The sequence below is a fragment of the Astyanax mexicanus genome, chromosome 14 (assembly GCF_023375975.1).
Source record: "Astyanax mexicanus isolate ESR-SI-001 chromosome 14, AstMex3_surface, whole genome shotgun sequence".
In the NCBI taxonomy this organism is placed as follows: domain Eukaryota; kingdom Metazoa; phylum Chordata; class Actinopteri; order Characiformes; family Acestrorhamphidae; genus Astyanax; species Astyanax mexicanus.
In genome coordinates, this window is record NC_064421.1 from 19,920,631 (window position 1) to 19,948,337 (window position 27,707).

The 27,707-nt window shown below is 40.3% G+C and overlaps 1 protein-coding gene across 4 annotated transcripts in view; it reads left to right on the top strand.

The window, feature by feature from the left end:
• The window catches only part of kif26ab (kinesin family member 26Ab), a 109,245-nt gene extending 83,761 nt beyond the window's left edge, over positions 1-25,484 (top strand). For all 4 annotated transcript variants that reach the window (XM_015607021.3, XM_007253792.4, XM_015607023.3 and 1 more), the window contains 12 exons: positions 3,702-3,888; positions 6,614-6,823; positions 8,540-8,633; positions 9,345-9,607; positions 12,890-13,073; positions 15,178-15,337; positions 16,103-16,265; positions 16,704-20,064; positions 20,886-21,079; positions 22,483-22,506; positions 22,844-22,994; positions 23,113-25,484. In XM_015607021.3, the coding sequence (XP_015462507.3) occupies positions 3,702-3,888; positions 6,614-6,823; positions 8,540-8,633; positions 9,345-9,607; positions 12,890-13,073; positions 15,178-15,337; positions 16,103-16,265; positions 16,704-20,064; positions 20,886-21,079; positions 22,483-22,506; positions 22,844-22,994; positions 23,113-23,291 (5,170 nt within the window). In that variant the 3' untranslated portion in view covers positions 23,292-25,484. The remainder of the gene's footprint in view (positions 1-3,701; positions 3,889-6,613; positions 6,824-8,539; positions 8,634-9,344; positions 9,608-12,889; positions 13,074-15,177; positions 15,338-16,102; positions 16,266-16,703; positions 20,065-20,885; positions 21,080-22,482; positions 22,507-22,843; positions 22,995-23,112) is intronic.
• The last annotated feature ends 2,223 nt before the right edge of the window (positions 25,485-27,707 follow it).

Here is a 27,707-nt window from a genome sequence, read left to right on the forward strand (position 1 = left end):
TGTGGGCTGGAGAGCAGGAGCAGAGAGAGGAGGGGTGTAGAACACAGACCCTGAGAGATGGAGAGAGGGTGTCTGTCACTCATGGAGGTGTAGAAAGTGCAAAATGGAGAGAGAAGGGAAGAGGAAGGGAGGACAAGAAGACATCTAGTAGACACACAGTACATACAGTAGTCTACATGTGTCCAAAGGGATAGCAACTGGATTAATGAGCAGTCTTCTATTAGCTGGAGAAGAGTAGACACACACAGACTTGATTGCAAAAGGGTTAATGAGATCAGGATATTCAAGATGATCACCACAACCACCTCATCCGCATCTCCTCAGCTAACCCCAAAAGTATTGGTGGAGCACCATCATGCCAGAGAACACAGTTCCAATGCTCTACAGCTTAATGCTGGAGGGCCTTATACACCTCTAGCCCACATTTGGTAGCATTAGGCAGAGTGCCAGTTGGTTCTGGTTAATCTATTCTAGAGAACCCTATTCTATTGGTGATACTTATCAACTGACACAATGTGAAGCACAACACACTTGAGTATTATGTCGTAATTTCCCCATTTCTGGCAAGAAGGAGAACTTTTAAACAGTTCATTCAGCACTTTTATACATTATCATCTTGACTTAGAAAGCTGTGAGGAGAGAGTTAGGATTGCTGGGAGTTTCTGTCCCTAAGGAATTCTCCTTGAGGTTTGTGTGTGTGTGTGTGTGTGTGTGTGTGTGTGTGGTTGTGGGTAATTCCTTCCTCAGCACCGTGGTGTTGGTGTCTAAGACAGATGCAGTCTGTCAGCTCCTCTCCACTTAGTGGAGTCCATACACACAGCATAGACCAATGCCTGCAAGGCTTCTCCTAATGAGAGCTACTTGTAGCCCCTACACATCAATCGCTACCTTCTGCCTTTCCATTTTCCCATTTCCTAGCTCGCCTTTTTCCTCCTGCTTTGTATTTTGCCATTTTTCTATTATTTTTCTCTTTTTTTCTAGATGATTGTCAATTCTTTCACACACTCAGCAATTAACCATTTTATTTTAATTTGGCTGGGTCTGTCTAGGAATTACCCAATATAGGAATTCTGGGGTGGTACTGGAATCTGGTGTTTGTCATACATTACACTTTAGGGGGGTTAAAAACATTCATCCTTCGTTTGTTTAGAGTAAGTGTCTCTACTGTCCAGGGAATGATTTCTTCTGCACTCTCCCCAACTTATCCCAAAAGGATTGGATGGGGCACCATCATTCCAGAAAACACACTTCCACTGTACCCCAGCTCAGTGCTGGGTGGCTTAATGCCTGTCTAGCCCACATCTGGCATTGGGCTTGGTGCCAATAGATTCATCATAGGTGGACTCTCTGCTTCAGAGAGTCATATTCTGTTCAGTTTTTCTCTACAAGGACTCGACAAGCTTTGTTTGTTTGCATCAGCAGTGGGTACAATTTAAAGAAACTGAATGCATTCATTCAAATGGGGGGTCCACAAACACTTTTGGAGTTGCATCTGGCAGTACTGATGATGCATAAACATCTATAAAATGTAGAGATTGTTAGATTGTAAAATTACTTTAGGGCAGAATTTACAATGCATTAGTAAGGCTACATGATACTTACAAAAACCTTTATTACAGCTGACAGTAACCTACACAAATCTTTAAAAAGGTGTATTTTAGGTGGCAGTCTTGTCAAAGCAATTTCTTTAGTCAAATTTGATCTCTTTTCTCCTGAGAAAGTGTTATGACAACCAGATGCATTTTTGGAATTAGCCTCTATAAATGTTTATGTAGGTTTATGTCATCTGTCATGAAAGGCTTATGTAGGAGTCGTTTAGTATAGAACTCTTTAATAAAGTGTTATGATTTGGATGAAATCCATCTGGATCCTCTTTTTTAGGCCTTGAACTTTTTGCTCTCAAAAAAATTGGCTGATTTATAAAGAAGTCAGAATCAGCCATAAACAAACAGATTGATGCACTCCAAGTTTTTTCTCATATGCCGTCGCTCCTTCGCTGGATAGAGCTATGGCAGCCACATGAGAAACTTTTCAGATCAGAGCTGCAGTACAGTTCAGTTGAAGGTTACTAAAGTCCATGTATTGATTTAGCTGTTGGTCTTCAGACAGTCATGCCCACCACATCTACCTGAAATTGTAAGGCTATATCTCATGTGAATGGTGAGATTAATGTCAGGACTATGGCTTATGGGTTATTGTAAAGTCAGAAGCAGCAAATGGTTGATGTCAAGGCTAATGACTGCACTGACCCCATTAGCTGCGGTTTCATGTTTCCGTCTGAAAAATGGGAGAGCTTTTTGGGGTGCTGGGGCATAATGTGTCCATTTGGTTTGTGTGAAGGAGCCTGTGGAGCGAGAGAAAGAGAGCGAGGCCGGTCTCTGTTTACTTTGGCTTTCAGACTGGAGCTTTTGACCTTTCAGTTCTGATTTCATACTGTTGGATTGCAAATGTCAGGCTATACCGTTAAATCAATCAAGAGTAGATTTGATTTTTTTTTTTTTACCCCCCCCCCCAAACTTAAATGGGAAGTGCATATTTGCTGGCTCCTTGGAAACCTTCTTTCCTGTGGAGTGTAAGGAAATTTTGGTTGTTTTATGATGAAGTGTCCTTGACAGAGTGGCAGGCTTTGGAAGCTGAACCAGACAAAGCGATCACAGTTTTATGACTTCAGTTTAACATATGACACGGAAACCATTTCTGATGTGAAGTCTGAATGTGATGCGCCTTCGTACAAACAGCTTGATACCTCAAAATGGATTGTATTTGGAATTTTAAGTAGACTTGAGGGTTTCTGACACTGCACGCTCTATAAAAAAAAAAAGATGAAAAAAGATGACATGGCAAATGAATAGTAGCATCAGCCAGTGGCTCAGTGTTTAGAGCACGGGACTATCGACAACAAGGTTGTGGGTTTGGTGGGCTGCCACTGTTTAGCCCTTAAACATGCTCCCTGGGCATCACAGCTATTTCTGCCCACTGTTCCAGGCATGAGTGCTCACAATATTATTGTTAGTGTCTTCTGAATGTGCCCACTGCACATATGGGTTAAAGGTAGAGGCCAGATTTCATCTGTGCCCAAAACAAGTATGATGTATATGATTTGTCTTGTCTTGTTTTTTTTTTATCCTAAATTTTGTTATTTTTTTATTGATAATAGTGTTTAATAGTAATGTAGTGGCACTATTGACAGAGAAGTGAGAGTTAAAATTTTGACCGACAATAAGCCATGCTCTCTCTGGGTGGGTAGATGGCACTCTCTCCCCTCATCACTTTTATTGCAATGCTGGCCAGCACAGGTGAATGCTGGCAGATGTAGAGCTGGGGATCCGGTACTTTCCTCTGATTTTGTTGGCTGCGCATTGATTCTGCATTGTCAGCACTTGGAAAATAAGCAGCGTATTAGAGAAAGCATGTGCTAATCTCCACCCTGCTAGTGTCTGTAACATTGCAAGAGATGGATTAATTGGCTCAGTTAAAATTGAGGAGCAGTCTAGAGAGAAAACTGTATAAAAATAATGTTGAGACTTTTTGCACTTTTATCTTTTGAACTGTGTTTAAGGTAATAGAAGAACTACATACATTGTCACTAAATTAATCACTATAAAACTCTACATTTGGTCATCTTTTTGTTCTTATTTCAACCTGTTTTAGATGGTTTCTTGGTGCGCTCTTACTAAACTCTATGCTGTATTCATTTTCAGGGCTGCACAGAAGCTGAACCTGTCATCATCTAAGCGGAAGAAGACTCAGCCACCTGTGCTGCTGCCGCCGGAGCCCTCCATCTACCCCACCAACTTCAGCAGCATCATCCAGCTATCCCCTCCACCCGCTCCACCATGCCTGCTAAGGGCAGGCTCAAAGGCCAAGGAGAATCCCGGCATGGGCAAGGTCAGAGAGATAAACACACACACACACACACACACACACCACTTACACACACATACACACAGCAAAAAGCAGCATGTTTACAAATGCACTCTTTCTGACAGTGAATAAAGAGCTGTGCATTATAGTCCTAAAGTGAGCAGGAGAAATGCGAAGCCATACATCTCCCTGTTCAGTGGGGAAAACGCATGCGGGTTGGGTGGTTAAGTGGTATGATAAATGCTCACGCAAACATGCGTGTGCACACACACACACACACACACACACACGCAGTGGGGTGTTTGACACAGCTGCATAGAGGGTGCCACATTTGTCTGTATGCAGAATGCTGCCCAGACTTCAGGCCAGACTGGCTGTGGGCTGATGCAGTGCCATAAATCTCAGGCAATGTCATCAGCCCACGTTTTACTCTGGTTCATTCTCTTAGGATCCTTTTAAGGTGTTGATTGGTTTTCCCTTTGTTGGCCGTTTTTGCAAGAAATGTTTTTAGGGCATTGAAATTTTTTTATTAAATATATTTACACCTGCTTGGCGCAACTTAACATTCTCACCAGAGGGATATTTAAATCCTTAAAATGTAAAAACGATCACTTTACATATGAAACATCTCTCTGGAAAGTCTTTTTTTTTTTTTGTCAAAGAGTGTCTTCAGTAACGTCAGAGAGGGAGCTAAGCCAACAGTAGCAAGTGTTCGGAATGCATCCCCTTTGTCTACTGGGTATTGTATTCGACTCCGTGTTACAGTATTTATAGCGATGGAGAAGATTTGTACCAGATTAGTTACCACCTGCTCTGCAAGATGATTGTAGCACATGTTGCCAAAAGCTCCAGCCCATTGAGATGATTGTTAACTGCCCATTGAGAATGGACTCATTGAATCCCAGCTTCACTAATGAGCTTCCTCTTCCCACTACCGAACGCTCACATCTGCTGCTCATGTCTGAATGGACTCGACTGGTGGTTGAAGTTTGGATGGTTTATTCAAGCTTTCCTGCTGGTTTTCACTGCGAAAACTTGTATGCATCTACAACTTTTGTGGAGCATAAATAATCATATCAGCACCATATTTGTCCGTTGTTGTGAACACCCACTGACCCCACTGTTTGCTCAAATTATGGACTGTAGCATTTTTCCTGAGATTTGTATAGAATCTTGTTATTTAGTAAGTGAGAGCAAGTAAGTAAATGCACTGATTGGTGGTTCTGGCCAAACTCTGGCTCTCAGGTCAGTGATCCAGGGTGGGAGAGCTGATAAGGTTAATGGCTGTGTAGAGGGATTGAGGGTTGAATGGACAGAGCCATTAGTATGGCTAGCAGGAGGTGTGAAAATCCAGGCTTCATCAGACCCCCCCTCATATCAGATGACACACAAATGTAAATATAGTGGAGACAGTTAGTTCAACCTGTGCATGTCTGGGTCATATATGGAAGGCTGTTTCCAATGCCATTGCTGCTGTAATTTGTTCACCATGTGGACACGTCCATCAGTGGTAATCGGCCCCGGTGGAGCAGGCCAGCCTGCGCTGACGTTGCGACGCAGGCATTCCGCTGACCGCAGGCACTGACATAGGATTGGCAGGCCTGACATTGTTCTGTTTGCATTGGAGCCACAGTTCTGTAAATAGTTCACAAGAGGAATACTATGACTATGTGCTGCTTTGAGTGCCATAGGAGCTCCATAGGGAATATACTGTACCTCTGTTAGCTTTGCCATGTGCTCTGAGGCCACATCCTGTCACCAACGCCGGTTTCTCACTGATGTGATGATCATGCTACCATTAATTAGCACAGTTCCTCAGCTGCTGGGCACTTTCTCGGGCTGGCTCTGTGGGTGGTCGCGTTTGTAAAACACATGGCACTGCAGAAAGCCATGGAAAAGTTTCTCAAGGCTTCTGTATTGAATCTGACTTTGTGGAGTTGTTTTGTTCTGTGGAGTTCATTTCCTGTCAAAAGAAATCACACATGAATGCTATATTTTCTGCATAACTGGCACAACTGTCCAAACATTGGCCCTGGCGGTGGGAAATCACAAGCTTGATTCCTGATGATGCTACAAATATCTATGGCTGAGAGTCCAAGAGAGAATAATTGGATTCATTTTTTCCTTTATTACTCTAATATATTAGCTGGTATTACTAAATAAGCAACATCCTCCAAGCATGCTGAGCTGTACGATGCTGTTGAAGGTAAACCTAGTAGCTTTAGTGAAAACCAGCGTACAATTATTTTATTCCAAGTAATTTTGGAGCATTTCTATTGGTCCATTCATTATGAAATGTTGATGCATATAGGAAGAACTGGAACTGTTAAACTTCTAATGTCCCTAAAAACAAACTGCAAAGTAACTGACACATGCACATTACAGAAACATTAGCTGGTTGTTGTAATTATATTTTGAGAAGTAAACTACTTTAGTCATGCTTGTAGGTTTACAAATCTGATTATGGATTTAATTTCAAATATTTTGTATCTGACAATACACTAATAGGATGATATAGTATGAGAGAGCTGATGTAGAACTGGATGACTCACACATGCACAAATTTCTGCCATATGCATTTAATATAAACGTATATCCTTAATGACTCTTAATCAGATTTAAAATAGTACCATCTCCTATAGTATGCTCATAATGATCTTCTATAACAGATACTTTTCTGACAAAAGTATTTCTCATTTATTTAATTGTTTCATTTTCTTTCATCCTCTTCCCCTATTCCCCTGAGCAGGTGAAGGTGATGATGCGAATCTGTCCATCTCTTGGGGTTCAGGAGTCGTCCGATTCCATGTCCTTCCTCAAGGTAGACCAGCGAAAGAAGCAGTTGACCCTATATGAGCCCTCCCTGCTGGCCCAGCCCACCGCAGCCCACCGTCGCACACCACTGGCCGCCCCAAAAATGTTCGCCTTCGATGCCGTTTTCACCCAAGATGCCTCACAAGTAAGAGAAACTGCAGAGTCACTTTATTACCGTGCTGATCGGCACTCTATTATTCAGCACAGAATGAAAATGTCTTTTTGAATACTCGTTTATGGATAAGCTGCTGCTGTTTGTTTTGCTGCCCTAACGCCGGATCATTGTGTGTTTGGGCAAAGACATTTCCTCAAGGGCAGGAGGACATCTGCACAGTGCGCACACACACATTCTGGGCCGGGCCTGGGGCTTAATGCAAAAATGGCTATCTTGGGACAGCAGCATTCTTCACAGTATGCGCTCAACAGCTGTTTCTTTTAAGTCTGGAAAATGGTTTGAATTCCGGCCACATATACCCAGCAGCTCGTTCTCAGTTCATCACCCAGACTCGAAAGCCACGAGGGGCGTCCAAATTGAGACCGGGCGCCTTTAAAACAACCACACAAAAATGAAGATTAGGAAACACTCACAGTCCTTGAGAATGATTAAGTGGGAACAATTTGTTTGTGGCTTTGCAGCAGCTTAGGTCAAAATCTTAAAGCTCATTCTTTCAGACCACAGCATTGAATCCACCTTTTAGACGTTTTAGACACAGATCACATTGGCAATATAAAAAAATGAAAGTAAATGTAATATACAGTTCGTTCCATTCAATTGACCTACTCAGCAAAAAAAAAAAAAAAATATATATATATATATATATATATATATATATATATATATATATATATATATAATTTATATATATATATATATATTTTTTTTTTGCTGAGTAGGTCAATTGAATGGAATGAATTGAATGGAAACTCACTGAATCAGTCCCATGACATTTGGCATGTCAGTTTAATGTAAAGCATTTTTATTCAACACTTCTTTTTAGAAATTAAGTTTAGAAGCCACAGTTTTGACAAACTTCTCCTGTTTCTTAAGTGGTAAATATTTAATATTAATGCACATCATTCTTTTGTTATTGCTAGAAATAATTGCACATTTATGAGTGGTAAAACTGCCTTTGTGTTAGTCAAAAAAGTGTGTATGGATCTTTAAAATCACTCTTTCTGCAGCAATAGTGGAAGGATATTTAAGTGAATTGCCTTCCTAAGTTGGCCATTTTTCAGATTACAGTCAGAGTGCCTGTTTGTCCTTATATATGTGTGTGCATGAGTGTTAGGGTTATACGTGTGTGTATATGTGCGGTTTGAGATATGGAAGGAGATTACTGCAGTAACAAACTGTCCCTGTGGAACAGGAGCTAGTGGAAAAGATTGTAATGATAGTTCTCTAGTAAACCTCCCATCCGATGCCCAATGAATCCATGATGAGATGCTGCTTTGTAGGCTCAATGGCTTGCTGTGTTTCTTTTGCCAATGATGCAATAAGTTGATTTGTGCACACAGCAGGGATATCTGTGATTCAGACTGACAAGGATCGGGTTTGGAACACTGCACAGTTCACAGATCTTTATTTAAAAGAAGCAACCAAAGGTGTTTTTTCACAAATTTCATTTGTCCTGAATTTATGAATCAACACAGGACAGATTCTGGGTTTGTTTAGGGGTGGGGCTAATTATTGCTGGTCTGGTTTCACCCAAAAATGTTGTCAGTACATGCATTTACTCCAAAAATGTGATCCTTGTTAATTTACTGCAGAACATATTTGAATATTCACATATTTTTAATACATGTTTGTACATATTGTCATAAGCAAAGTGTTGACTTGTTTGTTTTTGCTGTGTGTCTTCAGGCTGAAGTGTGCTCAGGGACTGTGGCTGAAGTCATCCAGTCGGTGGTGAATGGAGCAGATGGGTGTATCTTCTGCTTCGGCCATGTCAAGCTTGGTAAGCTCCAAAGGTCCTAGTGATTAGCTCATCATTACTCATCTCATTAATTACCAATGAGTGTGATAAGATGGGTCCTAAGGTCTGGTTCTTTGCTTAATAGCATGCAAACCACTTAGTGGCTAAGCGTGAAGAAAAATTGCCTCCTCCTTTCCATCGCTTTTAAAAGGCTGGATACACGCTTACATGTGTGTGAGCGTCTGTGTGTGTCCATATGTATGTCTGTATATAGCTGATTGGAAACAGAAGGGCTAGAGGGCAGAGAGTATAATTAAGAGCTTGGTAATTGACCCTCACACTCGAATGTGTTTGAGGGTCTGTGTTATTGGCAGTGCTTCTCATGCCTGTTAAGTGTTGCAACACTTTTTTTTTTGCGCTGCTCGTAACATGCAAAATGTGGACTCAGCACTCGGCCATTACTTAGCACCTCTTAAACATGTGTGTGTTCTCCATGAGGAAGGCGGATAGGCTGTTGATCATTTGGAATTTGCTTTTTCCTTTATGGCGATTCAAGTTGCAGGTCATGATGTTTGCAGGACACTGGTTTCATCTAAAGAGTAAATGGAAAAAACTAAACAGCTCAACTTGGGAGGCCAAAAAACATACCTTCTCACATTTATCAGCAAAATCGCTCTATTAACATTCCAGTGCTTGAAATCCTGGTGTCATCACTGTGCCAGAATCAACAGCTGTCTCTCTCCCCTTCACCAGGCAAGACATACACCATGATTGGCAAAGACAGCTCCGCTCAGAGCCTTGGCATCGCGCCCTGTGCCATCTCCTGGCTCTTCAAGCTCATCAGCGAGCGCAAGGAGAAGACCGGTACCCGCTTCTCTGTTCGAGTCTCTGCGGTGGAGATCTATGGCAAAGACGAGAGTCTGCAGGACCTGCTGTCTGACGTCTCTTCAGGCAGCCTGCAGGACGGACAGTCTCCTGGGGTCTACCTGCGTGAGGACCCCATCTGTGGCACACAGGTTGGTGTACATTTTATTAATTATTTAATTAACTGTACACAGTGCTTTGTTTTCAGGATGAAAACTCTTGATTCATCTGTATGAGCTTCATAAGCCACACAAAACACTGATCAGCTCAACCATACTTAGCGTATGTGAACTGATCTTTTTATGGACCCCATTTATATTTGCCCTTTCAATGCCCTGGTCTTTCCTCTCTGCACTAATTAGATGTTCTGTGTTTTAATCACATCTCACCTTGCCTTCAGCAGCCGGTATTGTGGTGTGTCATAATGAAACCTTGTGCTGACAGGCAGCTGTTCTGGTGATTTTACCTCCAAGGCCCTTCAGCATCCATCTGGGGGTGCTGCTGCCGTCTTTCTTTCCCTTCCCCCACCAGTCCCTTCATTGGAGGAGGGTAAATAGTAGGGGGGTAGTTGGCGTTTGGGGGGGTGGGAGACGGGGTAGTTGAAAGTGCTGCCAGGTGTTGGCGTCAGATGTTGTTTTTTTGGGGTCCATATGAGGCCAACACTTCAAAGGCTGCCTGGAGGCTTGTGAAGTTGAGATACGGGGAGTCGGGCTCCACCCAATGCTCCGCAGTGTTCTCCTCTGTGTCCAACTCCGCTGCTGCTAGCTGGAGAAGATGACTGTCCCATACTACTTATTTCAAAACTTAAAGTTTAGTCTGTGTAGGACTAACAACAGCTTTTATCTATAACACAGACTGAATACACATTACCAAGATAATTTGGCAAAAATGATGTTTACACAATTCTTCCCTTTCCCAGCTGTTTGCAATCAGGCAAGCAGTGTTTGGTGTCCTTAGTTGTATTTTTTAGGATTGAACTGAAGCTGCAAAGCTGATTAAGCTAATACATGTTTAATTTGTGATACTGGTAGATTATGGTGCTTAAATACTTATATTATACTTATAATATCTTCTTGTGAAACAGTAAAAACATAACAGTATGAGTGTGTGCTGTTTATTACAGGATCAGATGAGATTCATTGTTTTTCCCATCTGATCTCCAAACCTGTATTTTCAGCTGATATTGACCCAATACCGATACTAATCAATACCAATATGCCATCTGTACTAGAATGTAATGGAAGCCTCACTTCATCAATACGCATTTTGCATATCAGACTCTTGACACAATTGTTTTGAATTTTTGGTAACACACATTGTAGGGTCACAAATAATGACAGCAGTTATACTAATAATTATACTAGTGCATCAAAATGTTGTTAATAATACAGAATAGACAGGCTAAACGTCTTAAATGTTTAATAATGTCTTGACTTAATAATAGTTAATACATTCTCTCATAAGTACTGTTAATAAGTACTGTTAATATAATTGACTTTTGGGCTATTTACAATATGTAAAGCATGTAAAATCATCTAAAATCAGGAGCAGCAGCAACCGTGGATTTATCAAAACATTTCCCATGTTAGACAGCACTGTTTCATACAGAGACAGAAGCCACATCAGCACCTGTATTAGAGATAAAATGTATAGTTTTGAATTGAGTGTGTAATGCAGTTCACATGATGCTAACAGGTGGCAATAAACATTTGGAAATCTCAATATTTAAATATTTGAATATTTTTGCAATAATCTAGCACAGAACTGTGGAACAAACATTTCCTAAATCTGTAGACTCTGCCCTTTTATATAGAGCTATATCATTAGTTATGAGACAAAGAAGAAGTATTGAGATTTCCATCACGCCCCAATACCTGATCCTTTGCCTTTCCAAAGACACAAGTTTAACTAGCTATTTTGCTGCATTCATGCTCATTCTGCCTTTATACAATGAAGCAGTTCTTTACTGATTTCCTGAGTGTATATTGGTCAGTTTCACACAACATAGATAAACATACAAACCCACCAATTGCAGATAAGGGGCATATATGAATTGAAACATCAAAGAACATCAAATGTGACACACAGACAACTCCAGGGTGTTAGAATTGCACATACAATATAGAATAAAAATAGCAACTTTGAACACTATAAACACTAACATTAGAAATGTCTTAGTAGGCTGACTATACACATAGAAAAGCAGTATTTTGTAACATTATTGTACAGGAACTGCTATTCTCACTTTAATGATCCTCTTTCCCTAGAAATTTGGGAGTGCACCAGGTTCTCAGCCTGCTGCTTCCCTTCCCTCCAGCAGAGGCTTTATCAGGGTCTTGGCCTTTTCAGCCACCCAGGGGTCTTACTTCTTAGTTGTTTTGCATCCACAGGGGAAGCTCTTTCCTGGGGCAGAGATGCTGTCTTTTGCCCTCTTGATCCACTGCTCTCCTCCTCCAATAATACATCTCGCTCTGTGTGCATATTTGTCTCATTGATTGCCCAAGAGACCCAATCTAATGGGCTAGCTGTGTGTAGAGTGGCTTTCTTTCTTTCTTCCTCAGTGTCAATAGCTCTTTCTGTCTGTCTGTTCTATCTATATATTCTCTCTCTCTCTCTCTCTCTCTCTCTCTCTCTCTCTCTCTCTCTCTCTCTCTCTCTCTCTCTCTCTCTCTCTCTCTCTATTTGGTATTCTGCTTGTAATATAGTGTTGTGTAATTGGAGCTAAACAATAACAGACTTGAATGCACTATAGTACACCTTGCTGAAAATGTTAAAGTGGTCACAACATTTTTAATAAAATAGCAAAACACATTTAAAATAAGATTAGTGGTTGCACACATTGTGTTTAATTTTGAAGGGTTTGTAGGCCAGAATTTTTGTAAATTTTCTGCCTGATATTACACACCTAAATCTTAAAGATTTATATTCAAGCACTACATAAAAATGTCATGTTTGATAATGAACGTTACTACAAATTCCCATAGTAATTGTTATAGAAATTATTTAAAGAAAAAGTCAATCTGTAACCTTAAAAATAAAATAAATAACAATCATAAAATTGGCACTTCCCTAAACTTCATTAAACATTTTTTAAGAGTAAACAGGCAGCTTTTCCAAGTAACTTGTAGGAGATTTCAAAGCGCTCGAAGTTTTCAGAATGTAAATCAGAATGTATATGTTCCAAGACCTGTAAAGGGCTTAAAGTGAAATCAGTAAGAACATGGGTCATATATAGCATGTTATCCATAAGTGTAAACATATATATTTCATGTGGGGAAAAAAATTACATTTTTAGTGTTCATGTCAACATTATTTATTTTTTTTACATACTTTTGTATTTGCCATTCACTCTGAGTCAGTGAGTTGTTTCATACTATAGTGTTCTGCTACAATAACACTAATGACTGAACTGACTCTGTCTCACTGTTCTCTAGCTCCAGAATCAGAGTGAATTGCGAGCCCCCACAGCGGAGAAAGCGGCCCACTTCCTGGACGCAGCCATCGCAGCTCGTAGCACCAGCCGTCCTGACGCAGATGAGGAGGACCGCCGCAACTCGCACATGCTCTTCACCCTCCACATCTACCAGTACCGCATGGAGAAGAGCGGTAAAGGTGGAAGTAAGTGCCTACTTGCTTTGGTCTGTTCATGTGTGTGGTTAATTGTATGCTCACACGCTGCAGTGATGGTGAAGGCCCCCCTGTGCAGTTAATCAATGGCCCACACTCCCATTTACTTTCCTTTCTCACTTTTCATACTCACAGAGGAGGAGAACCACATCTGAAACTCATTAATCTAATAGCTGAGAGATATTACAGAGCAAATCAGAGCTTTCCCATCACCCTCTCATTCCTCCTCTCGCTCCATCATGTAGAAGCTAAATCAATCAGGTCTACTTTGACCACTTCATTAAACTTTAATGGAAATTTTAACAGACAGTAATAATTCATGAGCAGCTAATGACCATAATCATAGTGTAGAAGTACCTGTCAGAGTGTGATGCTGCGCTGCACATTAGCATAGGTAAATGCTGAGTATCTGATAACACAGGAATAACTCTGCATGCATAATAGACCCTCCTGTTTTAAATGGAGGTGGACAGCTGACTACAAGCTTATACAAAGAAAACAGCAGCGCTAGAATAAAAAAACTCCAGCCCACTCTCCGCTGCTGCTCTTCTTTGCTCTGCAATCATGTGAAATAACATACATCTAGTGTACATCATTGGAGAAAGTCTCTGTGTCCTCTGTTTGCCCCTCAACAAACTGAGTATGATTTGAGAAATAATAGTGACAATACATGACTAAAATACTGTGATTTAAAAGCATTCTTATATTTTGTTGTTGCTCTGAAAATGTCCTCGCTTTCCCCTTAACCCTGTTCACAGTGCTTAAATGTATTTACATGATGCTAAATGTAGAGATATTACAGATTTATAGATTGTAGGGTGGAGGACTAGAAGTCCCACAATTGAGTTATATATTGAGAATATTACGGTGAAAAGCCAAAAGCAAAGCAATAGGATAACATTATTTATATTATGTGATCTATAAGATTTTACCTCAGTGGATATCTAAGGAACACCCAACACTGTGTAATTTGTGAGGTTTTATCTTGTGAATGTATTTCTTGCTCCTGGCCTCCCCCTACAGTTGAGGAGTGTGATTTACCCTGCCTCTCTCTCATAATTAGTTTTTTTTTTTTTTTTTTTAATAAATTGGTTTGGTTTGTATAAAAGTGGGTCATGACTTGACTGTGGCCAAACTTGGGTCCTGGGCTGAGACCAGTTGAGAAGCCCTGCTATATAGTATAGTAGCAGATGTTCAGGGGTCGGAGTATTGGTGACAGAAACACTATTCTTATTTTAACAAGTCTGTGTACCACCAAACTGATTCTGATTTGCCCTCTTCAGATTTTGTAAAATAAATTTGGTTGATTTAAGAAATGAACCATTTTAAACAGGTAGTTTAGGTTAGAATGTATAGAATCTACGAGCTTTAGTGTGCGTTGTGGCAGTGATTAATTGCATAACTTTTAACTTACTTGCATCGTACGCTGTCTGTTGCCTGTGTCTAGTCTTATTTATCTGTTAGTTTGTCTGATTTGATTCATACTGGACTGCTCAGATTACTCAGGAATAAATCACAACTATGATATGCTCATCACTTGTCTGCTCAGGGTGTCTGTGTTCCTCCGGGGTGGGTGCTCTTCGTTACACTCCCCGACATTACTTCAGAGTGGGTGTGTCTGCAATGTGTTATAAGCGCTGTGCTACTGTTTTGGACTCATTGTGGGATTGTATCTTCTGGTGTCTCTGTATCGCGGTTGACGAATTAAACTATTATATAAATATATTCTAGGTCTAAACTTTAGTCTTTATCCGATCAGGTTGTGTTTTTTTTTTTTTTTGCGGGGTTTAAGTTTTGATTCCCAGGACATGATGGTGTCAAATTGAAACAGAAACGGAATCTCCAAGTTTTATGCGATCTAAAGTGTGTGGATTATGATTTGTGCTACTTACTAGAGCTGGTGCAGGTAAGTTATAAAAGCTTAAATTCACACTCGTATTGTAGCTTGTTTCTGTCTTTGAAACATATTGCTATTCTGTTCTATCATGCTTTGAACATCATTAGAAGCTTTTGAGTGTATACGTAATGTTTGTAGCAGTGTTTTATCTCTGTATCTCATGTTCTCTCTCTTTATCTGTCTTTTTTTTTTTTCCAGTGTCTGGAGGTAGAAGTAGGCTTCATCTCATAGACTTGGGCAGCTGTGAGAAGGTGCTGAGTAAGAGCAGGGACGGTGGAGGTGGTCTGTGTCTGTCCCTAACTGCCTTAGGCAACGTCATTCTGGCCTTGGCAAACGGAGCAAAGCACGTACCATACAGGTAAGAGAAAGCAGACTGCAACAGCATATTCTGTTCATGTAATTGTTGTTGGACAACAGTTTTTGTCCTTTTGACATAATGTGAGTATAGAAGTTGATGTTTATACTGTGTCAAAAAAATCATGATGAATAGACCAATAGAAATGCTCCAAAATTACTTTGACTTAAATGTTTTTTTTCTTGATGTCTATTGAAAGTTAAGAATTATTGACATACAGGGTTTTTAGAGGACAGCAATGATATTTTGAACTTGCTTAAAATCTGATGCTGTGCAAAATATGAATTAGCTCATTTAAGACATTATTTTTAAACTAAAGTTGATAAAATGCATCGCTGAGGGTTTTTCACAAGTGTACAAACTTCTGGAGCGATTTTTCAGTGACTCCATTTTCCGATGACGTAACAGAGTAGGAGTGAACAGGAGTGTAGGAACCCAAATTGTCAGCAGCAAGACTGAACATGTTGAGTTGTGTTGACAGGTTTATTATCAGGTGCATACATGGCTGTTGTCTGGGGTTCACAGTGGTCATACCTGAATCACTGTATGTGCTTGGAAACTGACACTACAGTTTCTGCTTCATACTTTATTAGGCAGTTAAAATCCTACCTTCAATGCTAATTACAGTATTTGTTGTGTTTTTGATTGGCTTTAATTGGTTTTATGTTCAACATTTAAAAAAAGAAATGCATGCCCTGTAGTTATTCTACAGACCTAATGATATAATAATGATATGCTGTAATCATTTGGATATCTTCTACTCTTTAGGGACAGCAAACTTACGATGCTGCTGCGTGATTCACTTGGGAACATCAACTGCAGGACGACGATGATCGCTCACGTCTCAGACTCTCCGGCGCATTATGCTGATTCACTCACCACTATCCAGCTGGCCTCTCGAATCCACCGCGTCAGGAAGAAAAAGTCCAAGGTTGGTGAGGAGGCTTTAAGCTTTTTAAAAATGACACATTGATACACTAACTGATCTGGATCTCTTAATTCTGTTGGTGATTCTTTCTGCTGCTACTGTGTAATAAACAAAATACAAAAATGTCCAAAGTGACATTTGTAATGCACATGCAAAGAAATTTGACAAACAGTAACTCAGAGCTAGTTTCTCTGCCCTGTCTACTTTATAATAATAAAATCAATAGAACTGTGTAATGATGTTCAAAATACTTATTCACATATCGGAGATGTAATTACCAGTAAATATAGGATAGTTAGAATGACAGAATCTTAATGCAGCAGCTCAGGCATAATTACTATTGGTATAATCATTCGTATTATTGATGTTGATCTCTGCTCATCTATTGATTGAAGCTTGATGTTCTCGTTGGTTCATATTAGTTCCTCTCTGTTTGTGTAGTATGCATCCAGTTCCTCTGGTGGAGAGAGTTCCTGTGATGAGGGAAGGATTCGCCGACCACCACATTTAAGACCCTTTCATCCACGGACTGTGGCCCTGGACCCAGATCTGCCCTTACTACTCAGTGATCCCGACTACTCTTCGAGCAGCGAGCAGTCATGTGACACTGTCATTTATGTTGGTCCTGGTGGAGCTGCGATCTCTGATCGAGAGCTCAGTGATAATGAGGGTCCTCCAGCCTTTGTTCCCATCATCCCCTCCCTCAATAGAAAGCAGCGCGGAAAGGACGGGCCAGTTGACCGTGACCATTTCAAGTGCAACACCTTTGCTGAGCTTCAAGAGCGTCTGGAATGTATTGATGGGAGTGAAGAGCCATCAGCTTTTGTCGGGGAAACTATAGGTGGTCAAGCAAGCCCTAAAATGGACATTACTGCAACGAAGCCCAAAGAAGGGACTGGATCTCTTTCAGGTTCCCCTAAGGCTTCCCCTAACAAAACACCATCTTCAACTCTTCAACAGGACAATGTATTAACCAAACAACTTAGTTGTACCACCAGCAAACTGCCCAGCAGCCCAAACCACAAATGCAAATCTGAACATTCCAAATGGCAAGGTACCACCATGTCAGATAGAGACATACCTGAGAATATGTGTTGTTCAAGGATAGAAGGAGAGAAGGACCTGGTATCAGAAACCTCTAGTCCATGCTTTCCAGTAAAACAAGTAAAATCTTCAACAACTCCGAACTCAGAGCCAGTGGTGCGAGAAAAGGTCTTTTTCAACAAAAAACAGCTCCCCAAACCTGCGCCTCCACCTCCACAACAAAGGGACTCTGTAAGACCTAATGGAGAGACAGAAGAGCCAACTGCCACAAGAATTCCTCCCATTGGAATGAGCCATCAAACTCAGAAGCAGAGTGGTTCAAGTATCAGCTCTTCTCATTTTAGCAGGGTCCATCATCTGAACCCCAGGACCCCACTTGAGGTGTGCCAACTAAGGTCCACACTTAGAGAAAGGTGCATGGACAGAGATATCTTGAGGACTACAGTAACCCTCCAGCAACCTGTAGAGCTTAATGGAGAAGATGAATTGGTCTTTACTCTTGTAGAAGAACTGTCTATTGGAAATATTGTAGACAATGGAAGGCCTTCCAGCATCATAAGCTTTAACAGTGATTGCTCTGTACAGGCCATTGCTTCAGGATCTAGACCAGTAAGCATCATAAGCAGCATCAATGATGAGTTTGATGCTTACACATCTAGTGTGGGTAACTCTGAATTAAACATTGAAATGGTAGCACCCTTGCAGGAGGAAACATTTGCCTCTCTGGACAGCCGCAGTTCCTCTATTGGTTCTTGGCTTAGTGAAGTAAGTGTCTGCACATTAGAGAGTGATGGAGCACAGTCTGCGGACGTCTTTCTCCCTGAAGGTACACATATTGTCCCAGGAAGTGCATTTTATCTCGATTCCCTTGGCATGTTCCATAGCAGCCCCCAGAAACAGCCCAAGAACTCATTGAATGATAGTGGCTTTAGCTTCTCAGAATTGGACAGTGACAGTGCCGCTTCAAGCAAACTCTCCCTTAGTAAATCCTCATCCTCTCCAGAATCCACAAAAACATCAGTCAGAAATTCACCAAAACTGACAAAATCTAATAATACAAATTCATCTCCTATCCAGACTTTGCAAGGTTCCCATGATGTGCACTGTAGTCTTCCCAGGAAAATGAAACCTACCTCATCTCCAAATCAGAGTAGCAACATTAGCGAGAGCAGCAACAACAGTACTTGGAGGCGTGAACCCCTGAGGCTTGAGGGCAAGCCAGATGACCCATGGTATCGGGTAGAGAATGTGTCAGACTTGCCTGTGTCCTCAAATTCATGTTCTTCTTCTAAACTGTTAAAAAATGGAATTAGTGGCATACCGCCTAGAAAAGCAGGCACAAACTGCAACAGCATACCTCGAATACCCAAAATGCAGGGGCCTAATTCATCACAGAGAGTGGTGGATGGATGTGAAAAATCTAGCTGCATCAGAAAGGCGGAGGTCCCTAGTAAAATGCCACAACTCAGAAGAGGAGCAACCACACTTGGGACAGTTCCAGTAATTCATACATCAATTGATGTAAAGGTCGGTTTGGACATTGGGTCGTCGATTGGTAGTTTAAAGTTCTCATCCTTGGAAAAATATGGGAAGGCAAATACACAGGATGTCAGCATGCTGCCAAAGCAAGGTGGCGTGTCACCTCCTCCACCTCCTGTTCGCAAATCCAGTCTGGATCAGAAGAATCGAATTCTGCTACCCCCAAGTGCCTTAAAATCTGCGTATGAGGCAGCAAAGTCCTCAGGAGCAAGGCCTGCAAAGACAGAGAATGAATACGATGCCCGGTACAGAGGAGACTCAAACAGTTTAAAAGCGTCAAGTTTAAAGTCAGAGCATGGTTTACTTAAAGCAACCTCCAGCCTCAAGTCCAGAGGGGTGAGAGGAGAAGGTGGACAACTGTATGGAAGTCAGGTATCTCTTGAAAGGTGTGACAGTTTGACATCACTGGGATCTAAACCGGTGCTCAGTCGAGAGAACAGTGGAGCAAGTCTCAATGGAAAGTCAAGCAGATCTATTGCTAAGTTTGGGTCACCTGTCTCCACCTCCTCCCCTATCAGCACCTCTCCACCTCCTGGTGTTAATCTCGTCAATGTGGGCAAAAATGGGCAGGTCAAGGGCAGCCTTAATGCAAGACCAGTGCCTGCTAACGGAAACAAAGCCCGTACATTATCTGCCAGCAATTCCAAAGCCCTAAGTTCCTCAACCAAATCTCTCACAGCATCTGGACCAAGGAATGCCAACCTTCCACCTTCAGGGAAGAGTGCAATACCTCGTTCAGCAGTGGGATGCAGCAGTAAACCAACAAGGGGGACTATTATGGGCACTAAACAAGCAATGCGGGCTGCCAACAGCCGTGTTAGTGAGCTGGCGGCGAGTAATCCTCCTGGGAAACAACTGAAAGGGTCAGGCGACTCTGACAGCGGCAACGACAGTGGAGTCAACCTCAATGAAGACAAACCCACACCCATCCCCATCCTGCCATCTCCTTATAGTAAGATCACTGCCCCAAGACGGCCACAGAGGTACAGTAGTGGGCATGGAAGTGACAACAGCAGTGTCCTGAGTGGAGAGTTGCCTCCTGCCATGGGAAGAACTGCACTATTCTACCACAGTGGAGGAAGCAGTGGCTATGAAAGCATGATCCGGGACAGCGAGGCTACTGGAAGTGCCTCTTCAGCTCATGACTCTATGAGCGAAAGTGGGATGTCTTCATCTGGACGCACTAGGAACTCCAAACCACCCAAAAAGAGATCCAATGGTGAGTATTGTTGTGAAGTTTATACCCTTTTTTTTAAATGACACTCTTCCCTTGACACTCTTCCCTTTCCACTAAGAAATTAAACAACCTTTCAAGAACCATAAAAAATTATAAAAATCATTACCAGTTTACTTAAGGTGCTCTTTAGATGATCCTGTCACTCTGTGTTGATGGCAAAGCACACTCTATCCCCAAAAAAATCAGGCCATCCTACCCATAGGCATGGGTTTGGGTCTAAGTCTTGTCTTTTGATTAAAACTACTCAGTTTAACAGTCCTTCTCTGTAGACATCCCTGAGGCATGAAACTCATTCTGTATGTCTGTTTGCTCCTGTTTGTTGTCTGCTAATATAAATTTGCCAGTCTGTTTTTATACCAATGCATACATGGTATTGTGCAGTTTGTTTTTTCAGAGGGCACTTAATGCAACAAAGTCATGTATGCACAACAGTCACACTGCTTTCCATTTGTTGTCTATTTGCAATTCATGTCTGTCTGCATAAAACTGACTTTGTTGTTGCCCCTTATACATAAGCTATAAAAACAACATACAAGAGGTCTAGATAAACCTGTTATCATCCACCATCTAAGTCTGCATGCTCATAAATATATACATACAGAGAAGGGATAAATCTTTCTACTATAACCTGTCTTTTTTTTTTTTGCCAGCTACAATCCATGGTATTATATACTTTGCCTTAATTGACATGTCTCTGTCTTCCTCTTTGAACATCTGTCCACAAGTTCATCCATCCATGCACATCTTTTTGTATTTGATTTTTTTCACTCTCTAATGCCGGTCTTTCTTGTGCTGTACCTCAGGCCTTCAGAGGCGGCGTCTCATCCCTGCTCCACTGCCAGACACCTCATCCTTGGGGAAGAAGGCTGGTTCCACAGGCCAGTGGGTGGACTTGCCTCCTATGTCTGGTCCATTGAAAGAGCCCTTTGAGATCAAGGTGTACGAGATTGATGATGTGGAACGCCTACAGAGACGGAGACAAGAGGAGACAGTTGAGGTGAGCATAGGGTGACACTACCAACTATCACCCAGAAACTCAGCTCTAGTGACGTTTAATGGATCACTTGATTGTTAGCTTAGGATGCACACAAGACATACGGAAAAAATTATGTATATTTATAAAACTATCTTAGAGCGCATTTGCATACCACTAGTGGACAGCATCAACAACATTTACTTCTCTACAGTTCCAAAGTATTTTTAAGGATGTGTACATCAATTTTCATGTTGTATATAAAATATCTAGACAATCAGGTCTGGACATTATTTGGAGCTGCCCTTTTACACATGTAGATTTTCTGTGTCCAATGCATCCTCACTACAGGGGAAATTCTGCATGGTTTAGACAAGAGGTGCCTGTGTAGCTCATGTAGGAGACACACAGCCTGACTTCTCTAGAAAATGACCTGCTCTGTTCACACCTGGGCTCACTCGAATGTTACCTGGACTTTGTACTAAAGGGCCTGGTAGAATAAAATCAATATCCAGAAAAACTGACACAGTTGTTTGTGTTCACACATACAGCTCCTCCAGGTAATATCCAGATTAAGGTTCTAGGTTCCCATGCATGTGTGAAAGGGGTGATAGCAGCCATATTGCACGGCTCTAGCATGCTACACTAAAGTGTTTTCATTATGGCCACTTGTTAAAACACATGGATGCACATGTTGTGGATGAATGTCATTCTTGAAAGTAGATTTTCATTTAGTACAAGATGAACTACTTAGCTGTTGCAGTATGTACTCATAAGCCCATTCAGTGATGATACAATTAACATGACCCCTTTCCACAGTCAGACAGCTGACATATCACGTAGATATTTTTTTCTTTCTCATGTTTCATTCCTCTCAAAGCTTCCCAGCGCTCAGTGTGCATCTTAAAGTTGATCATGCGTCTGGTATGTGAAAGGGAATGTCATTAGCTCAGCAGTGTGCCACATGCGTCACCTTCAAGCCATTGAACGGAGGACTTGTCAGCCCTTTGCATCTTATTAAAGAGAGTGATGATAATTTGTGGCCTAGACTGTTGACCTTCAGCACGTCTGATAGTGAAGGGCTGTGTCTGAATTTCTGTGCTTGTGTCTGTATCTTCCTGGGTGACTGAAGAAATGTCTGGGGTTTGAATACGGGCTGGTTGGAAGAGGGTTCTTTAAGAGGTTAATTGGTTTAGTGAGGAATAAGTTAGGACAAGTCACAATGTTACAACTCCTACAGTTATGATAATGGTCTAATTTCATGGCACTTATGGATATAAAATAAGGCAAGCAGACTAGGTTATAACAGTAATACTAATACATGGTAAAATACTACTAATCCATTATTTTCCCAATTCATCATAATAACCTGTCTGTTTTTGCTCTGTCCATCCCCTCCCCTGTTTTCTTCCATTTCTCTCAAGCAGCAGTCCATTCAGGATGTTGAGAAGGTATGTTGATTCATGTAGATTAAAGTGCATGCAAGTAAATAAAACTAAACACAAACTAAATGAGCCTAAAGTACAACAAGATGGCTCTGTTCATAACAGTATTTATATTTAATATTGAGCAACAATGAGCCTTAAGTGGAAGCATGGTCTTAATCTTAAATACCTGGAAAATATTTCCGAACCTTTTAGAATACTTTTGTATTAAGCAAACATTTCTCATCATAAGTGCTGTTTTTTTTTTAACAACAGAATCTCTTATTTTTACAAACAACTTTTAAGATACTCTATGTATTCTTGTTGCATCCAAATTTCCTAAAATCTCTCCATCTCTCTGCAGGGCTTGATGTATTTTAACACAAAGCTGAAGGACGTGGAGCGAAGGCAGCTGCAGATCAAAGAGCTCAGAGTCAAACATGAAACTCTGAAGGAAGAACTTGAGGACACCAAGGCCAGACTGATGATGGATCCCAGCAAGTGGATGGGAGAGTGTGAGTTTCAGAGTTAATGAATGTTCTTGATTGATGTTCTTGAATTCTGTACTTTAAGAAAGCACCCTCAGTTGTGAGTTTTCCGTCAGTAATTCATGATTATTTGTGCTCCTTACAGTTGATGTGGACCAGGATTTGGACCCAGAGTCACAGGAGTACCTGGAGGCACTAGAGCAAGCCACAAGTGAGCTGGAGTACTGCGTCAACCTATGCAAGTCCCGCGTCATGATGGTGACCTGCTTCGACATCAGAGTAGCATCGGACATTCAAGAAGGAGCGCGAGAGGTGGAGGTGTGAAAACAGGACGGGTTTGAGATGGAGAGACAAAATGGAGGAGTGGAAGGGAGAAAGAAACCTGGAAGTCTGAACAGAAGGATAAAATGGAATGTAGCAGCCAATCCACTGATGCTAATAAAGAACAAGGAAGAAACATGAGAGACATGAACACTGCATGGAGGAGGAACACGTCATCTTCTGAGGAGCGACTGGTACTGGTAATATAATATACAGTGCCTCGATTTGTGGGATGGACTTTTAGAAGATGAGGAGTCTACAACCTGAGCTATTTTTTTTTGGAACATCTACTGTACAGAGAGAAAGAGGAGAAAGAAAGAAACAAAGAAAGAACGATTGAATGAATGTGGGATCGTCACCATTGACCCAAGAGTTCTTCTGCTACACCGCAAAGTGCCTTTTGTCATATGACTCTTTCAATCATTATTTTTTGTATTGGTGCTAGTGCTCTAACCAGCATACCTAAGCCAACCCTTAACATATTCCTTTTACAAAATAAAAAAAATGATTTTATATTGCATTGTATAGTGTATTTATATGATTAAACAGTCTGTAAAATACCATTTTTGGTGGGATGTTTAAAGGAACGAGGAAAGGAAAGCAATAAGCTAATGTTATTGCGTTTTCCCAGACTTTGCCTTTCTCCTATACTATCACCTCTTGTCAGCATTTTCTCATCTAACCTCTGGAGCCTTATGTTCAATTTCTAGTGTGTGTGACTTTCTACCGTACATATCAAAAACAAATCTGTGATGTCTTTTTTAAAAGCTACATTTGTAATACTGTTGTTAATCAACCATCGCCATGCTTGGTTGACGCAAGCCCATTTTCAGCTTCGACTCGGTTGCCTTGGATGATTTGAGTTGAATGGAACATGACAAATTATCTCCAGTTCTGCAGAAGAAGAAGAAGAAGAATGTGTGTGCTATGGTAATATGATTGATGTCTTGCGTTTGGTACTGCATTTTCTCACTTGACTGTTTAAGGAGTTCAGCCACGTTTTGAATGTACATACGGATTTATAGAAACCCTTTTTCAGCGAAGACCCAAACAATGGCCAGAATGTGACATATCACATAATCTCTACATATCAGTTCAACTAATTTTGCATGACTGTTTAAGCTGATCTTATCAAAATGCAGCTCATGTGAGCTCGTGTTTTGTTTACAGAAGCCGCTTCGTTTGGCAGTGGGAATATATCAGTGGGGCTCTGTATAAAACACCTACAGGCCATAATTCAGAAAGAACAGTTTTCTTTACTTTAGTTTTTTACTAAAGGATGTAATGAGAATCAACTTTCAGCAAACTGAACAACAAATAGTCTCATAAAATGCCTTTCAGTTTCTGATCCTGGTTGCTCAGTGATATCATTGTGAGCACAGTGATAACGGTTTATATTCCCAGACAACTGGCGATATCGTTCTCTTACACTGAATAAACAGCACACTAAATGACCAACTACTTCAGCTGTTTCAGTGAATCACTGTGGATATCAAACACTTTGTACAGTTAAAGGTGCCAGACATTGGTTCTATGCATTCCTAACGAAGAGTTCTATTTACACAGAACCTCAAAAAGCTACAGTCTGCCTTTAGCACAAACGGTTTTAGAGCTTAGGAATCCAAACTTCATCCTTTATACTTCTTATGTCACAGTACGTCAGCTTGTGCAACCTCTCACAGATACCTCTGTATTTCTGATGTCATGGAGTCAGCTGTGCTGTATTGTAAGGATTGTTCAGAATGGCTGTTTGTTAACCGTCTTTCATCAAATATTTGTAAGCAACATTCGCGTCATCCACAATAATTTACAAGTCACTTCTCTTGTTCTCAGAAAATCGTCTTGGATTTATTTACCTTTACAAGTATACACTCTCAGGCCCTTTCTTACAATGCTGCATGAGATTTCTTTTGTATTATTATTATTTTTTAGATCCTTGCTTCAGTTTTACATTTAATTTTGTAATGATGCTGGCATTCACTGTCATAGGAGGTTATGAACATGGATTAACCAACTAACACCAAACTGAACCTTTTTTTATTCAAAATGATGATGTATGTCATATTTCATATCAAATCATATTTTCTAATGTTTTTTTTATTTTGTAAAGAATTTTCAGACTATGTGTAAAAATGTATAATATGGCAGCTTGGGATGACATTTTTTCTTGTGAATAAAACGTGTTCATTCTTATAACAGTGTCTGAATGTCTATTCAACGCATCATTATGTAAAGTTAAGCTCTTAAAAGACAAATATACATGTCTTAGGTTTAGTTTGAGCAGCCTTAGCAAATTACACATTTAGTTAAATTAAATGATTGATAATTACTAAACAGCTCCTATGGGTAATCAAACATAACTGCATTAGCACTGCTAAAATTATTTTATCATGTCATTCATAACAAGAGAAAAAAACAACTCATAAATGTGTCTAAATCTAATATTTAAGAAACAGCAGTTTAGGGGAACTGTGTAGGTCAATATGAGATCTGGAGGACTAAGAACGTTTGAAAACTACTCAATTGATGGTAAGACAGGCAAATCAAATCTCATGCAACCTTCATGTAGCTATCAAGAACCTGCACGAATATCAAGAGGGCAGTGCACTGGAGTCCATTTGCTAGCGTAAACACAAATTTTAGGAAACGCAGTAAGAAAGAAAAAAGTTGCCTGACAGAAAATAGAATGCAACAGAAGTAGACAAGCCAGATAAATAATAATAAAAAAATAAAACAAATGCATAATCCTAAATCTAGGAGTGCCCATATTTTCTTTTTTAAACATCCTCAATTTATAAACTGTCAAATTGAGCTTTATTAGATTTGGCATTTTTTAATCAATCGTCTTTCTCAGTCAATCTTAACCAGATGCACACTTTAATGAACTATTTCAGTCTCAGTCACAGCAAGTTAGCATGACTGACAGGAAGAAGAGTTTATTGGCATGTTCTTTACAGACTAAACACATGCAGTTCTAGTCCAAGCCTTCTCAAACCTGCCATAATGCACATGTCCAGTATGTGCCACAAATGTCCATGATTAAATTTAAACAAACCATTGTAAATTAATATCGTATTCCAAACACAAAAAAAAATCTATTTTAGATAAGTATAGTGTAGGCTGTGATCTCTTTAGTGATTGGCTGCAGTCTTGTGACACATTGCAAACCAGCATGAATGTATGTCATACCTGCTGAAGAGTCACTATGAACCAGGGATGGCTTAATATAGCTGGATTAGAGCTGTGATGTAAGCAACATGCCAGACTACTATCAAATAATATGTAGTATATGCAGTAACAGTAATGTATTACACAGTACATGAAAGTAGAATTACATGCACTGTAATAATGTACGTGTAAATCACCTACTCTGTAATTAAAAATATGCTCCATCATAAACACTCAGGATTATACTTAAAATATCATAGCTAGAATATTTTTTTCAGTATAGTGTAAGTACTAGTATGCATTACTCTTGTGAACAAGTTAGTGAACATGCTGTACATCATGAGCGTTGAATCCACAGGTGCTGGAATATGAGGAGTAGTAAAAATAGTAGACGATGATTAACTCTGTCAGCAAAGCGTGTACACAGACACATGCTGGCTGTCCCGTCACCCTACCATCCTGTTGCGTTGCCACCTGCTCTGAGTTTTACACTCAAGTGCCCCATTTGATTGAGGAAACACACATACACACCCACACACACATTACAAAACTGACCACAACACACAACACAACAAACAGTTTACAACTGGTACAACTGGTCAATATACCAAGTTTATGCGCTGGCAGCCAATATATTCTTCTTTCAGTTGTCCATTACAAAGCAGGAATTGCTTTGTGTTTTAGATTCTGACCCCACCCACTGCTCATTCCCCAACCCAGGTTGCCAGGTATGGAACACAATAACAGGCAAAAAAAAAAAAAAAAAAAAGGCTTCATGATCAAAGAAAGAAGAAAGAAACATTTTAGAGACCAGATAATATCACAATATTTCAGGGTATTTTTGCGATAACTATATACTTGGCGATATAGAAAAAAAATAATTCATTTCAGGAATATAGTGTAATAGTATAACAGAATAATCATAATGTGGCAAAACAAATAATATAGCATAAAATAATATAATGCAAATTATATTGCAGAATATTTAGTGCATGCATATAAACTGCAAACTAAAACAATTATACAATAAATACACCTAAAGCTTCACAGTAAATAGTAGACTACTTTTAAGACAGAACAGCCCTATTATCATGATATGGATTTTTAATATCATGATATTTCTGTGTCACGATATATTGTATGCGATATAATATTGCCCACCCCTACTACAGACTACTAAGTCTTTTTCCTGAACAGGTAAGCACTAAGCTTTGGCAAATGTTAGCAAGGTAATTTATCGCAACCACTATA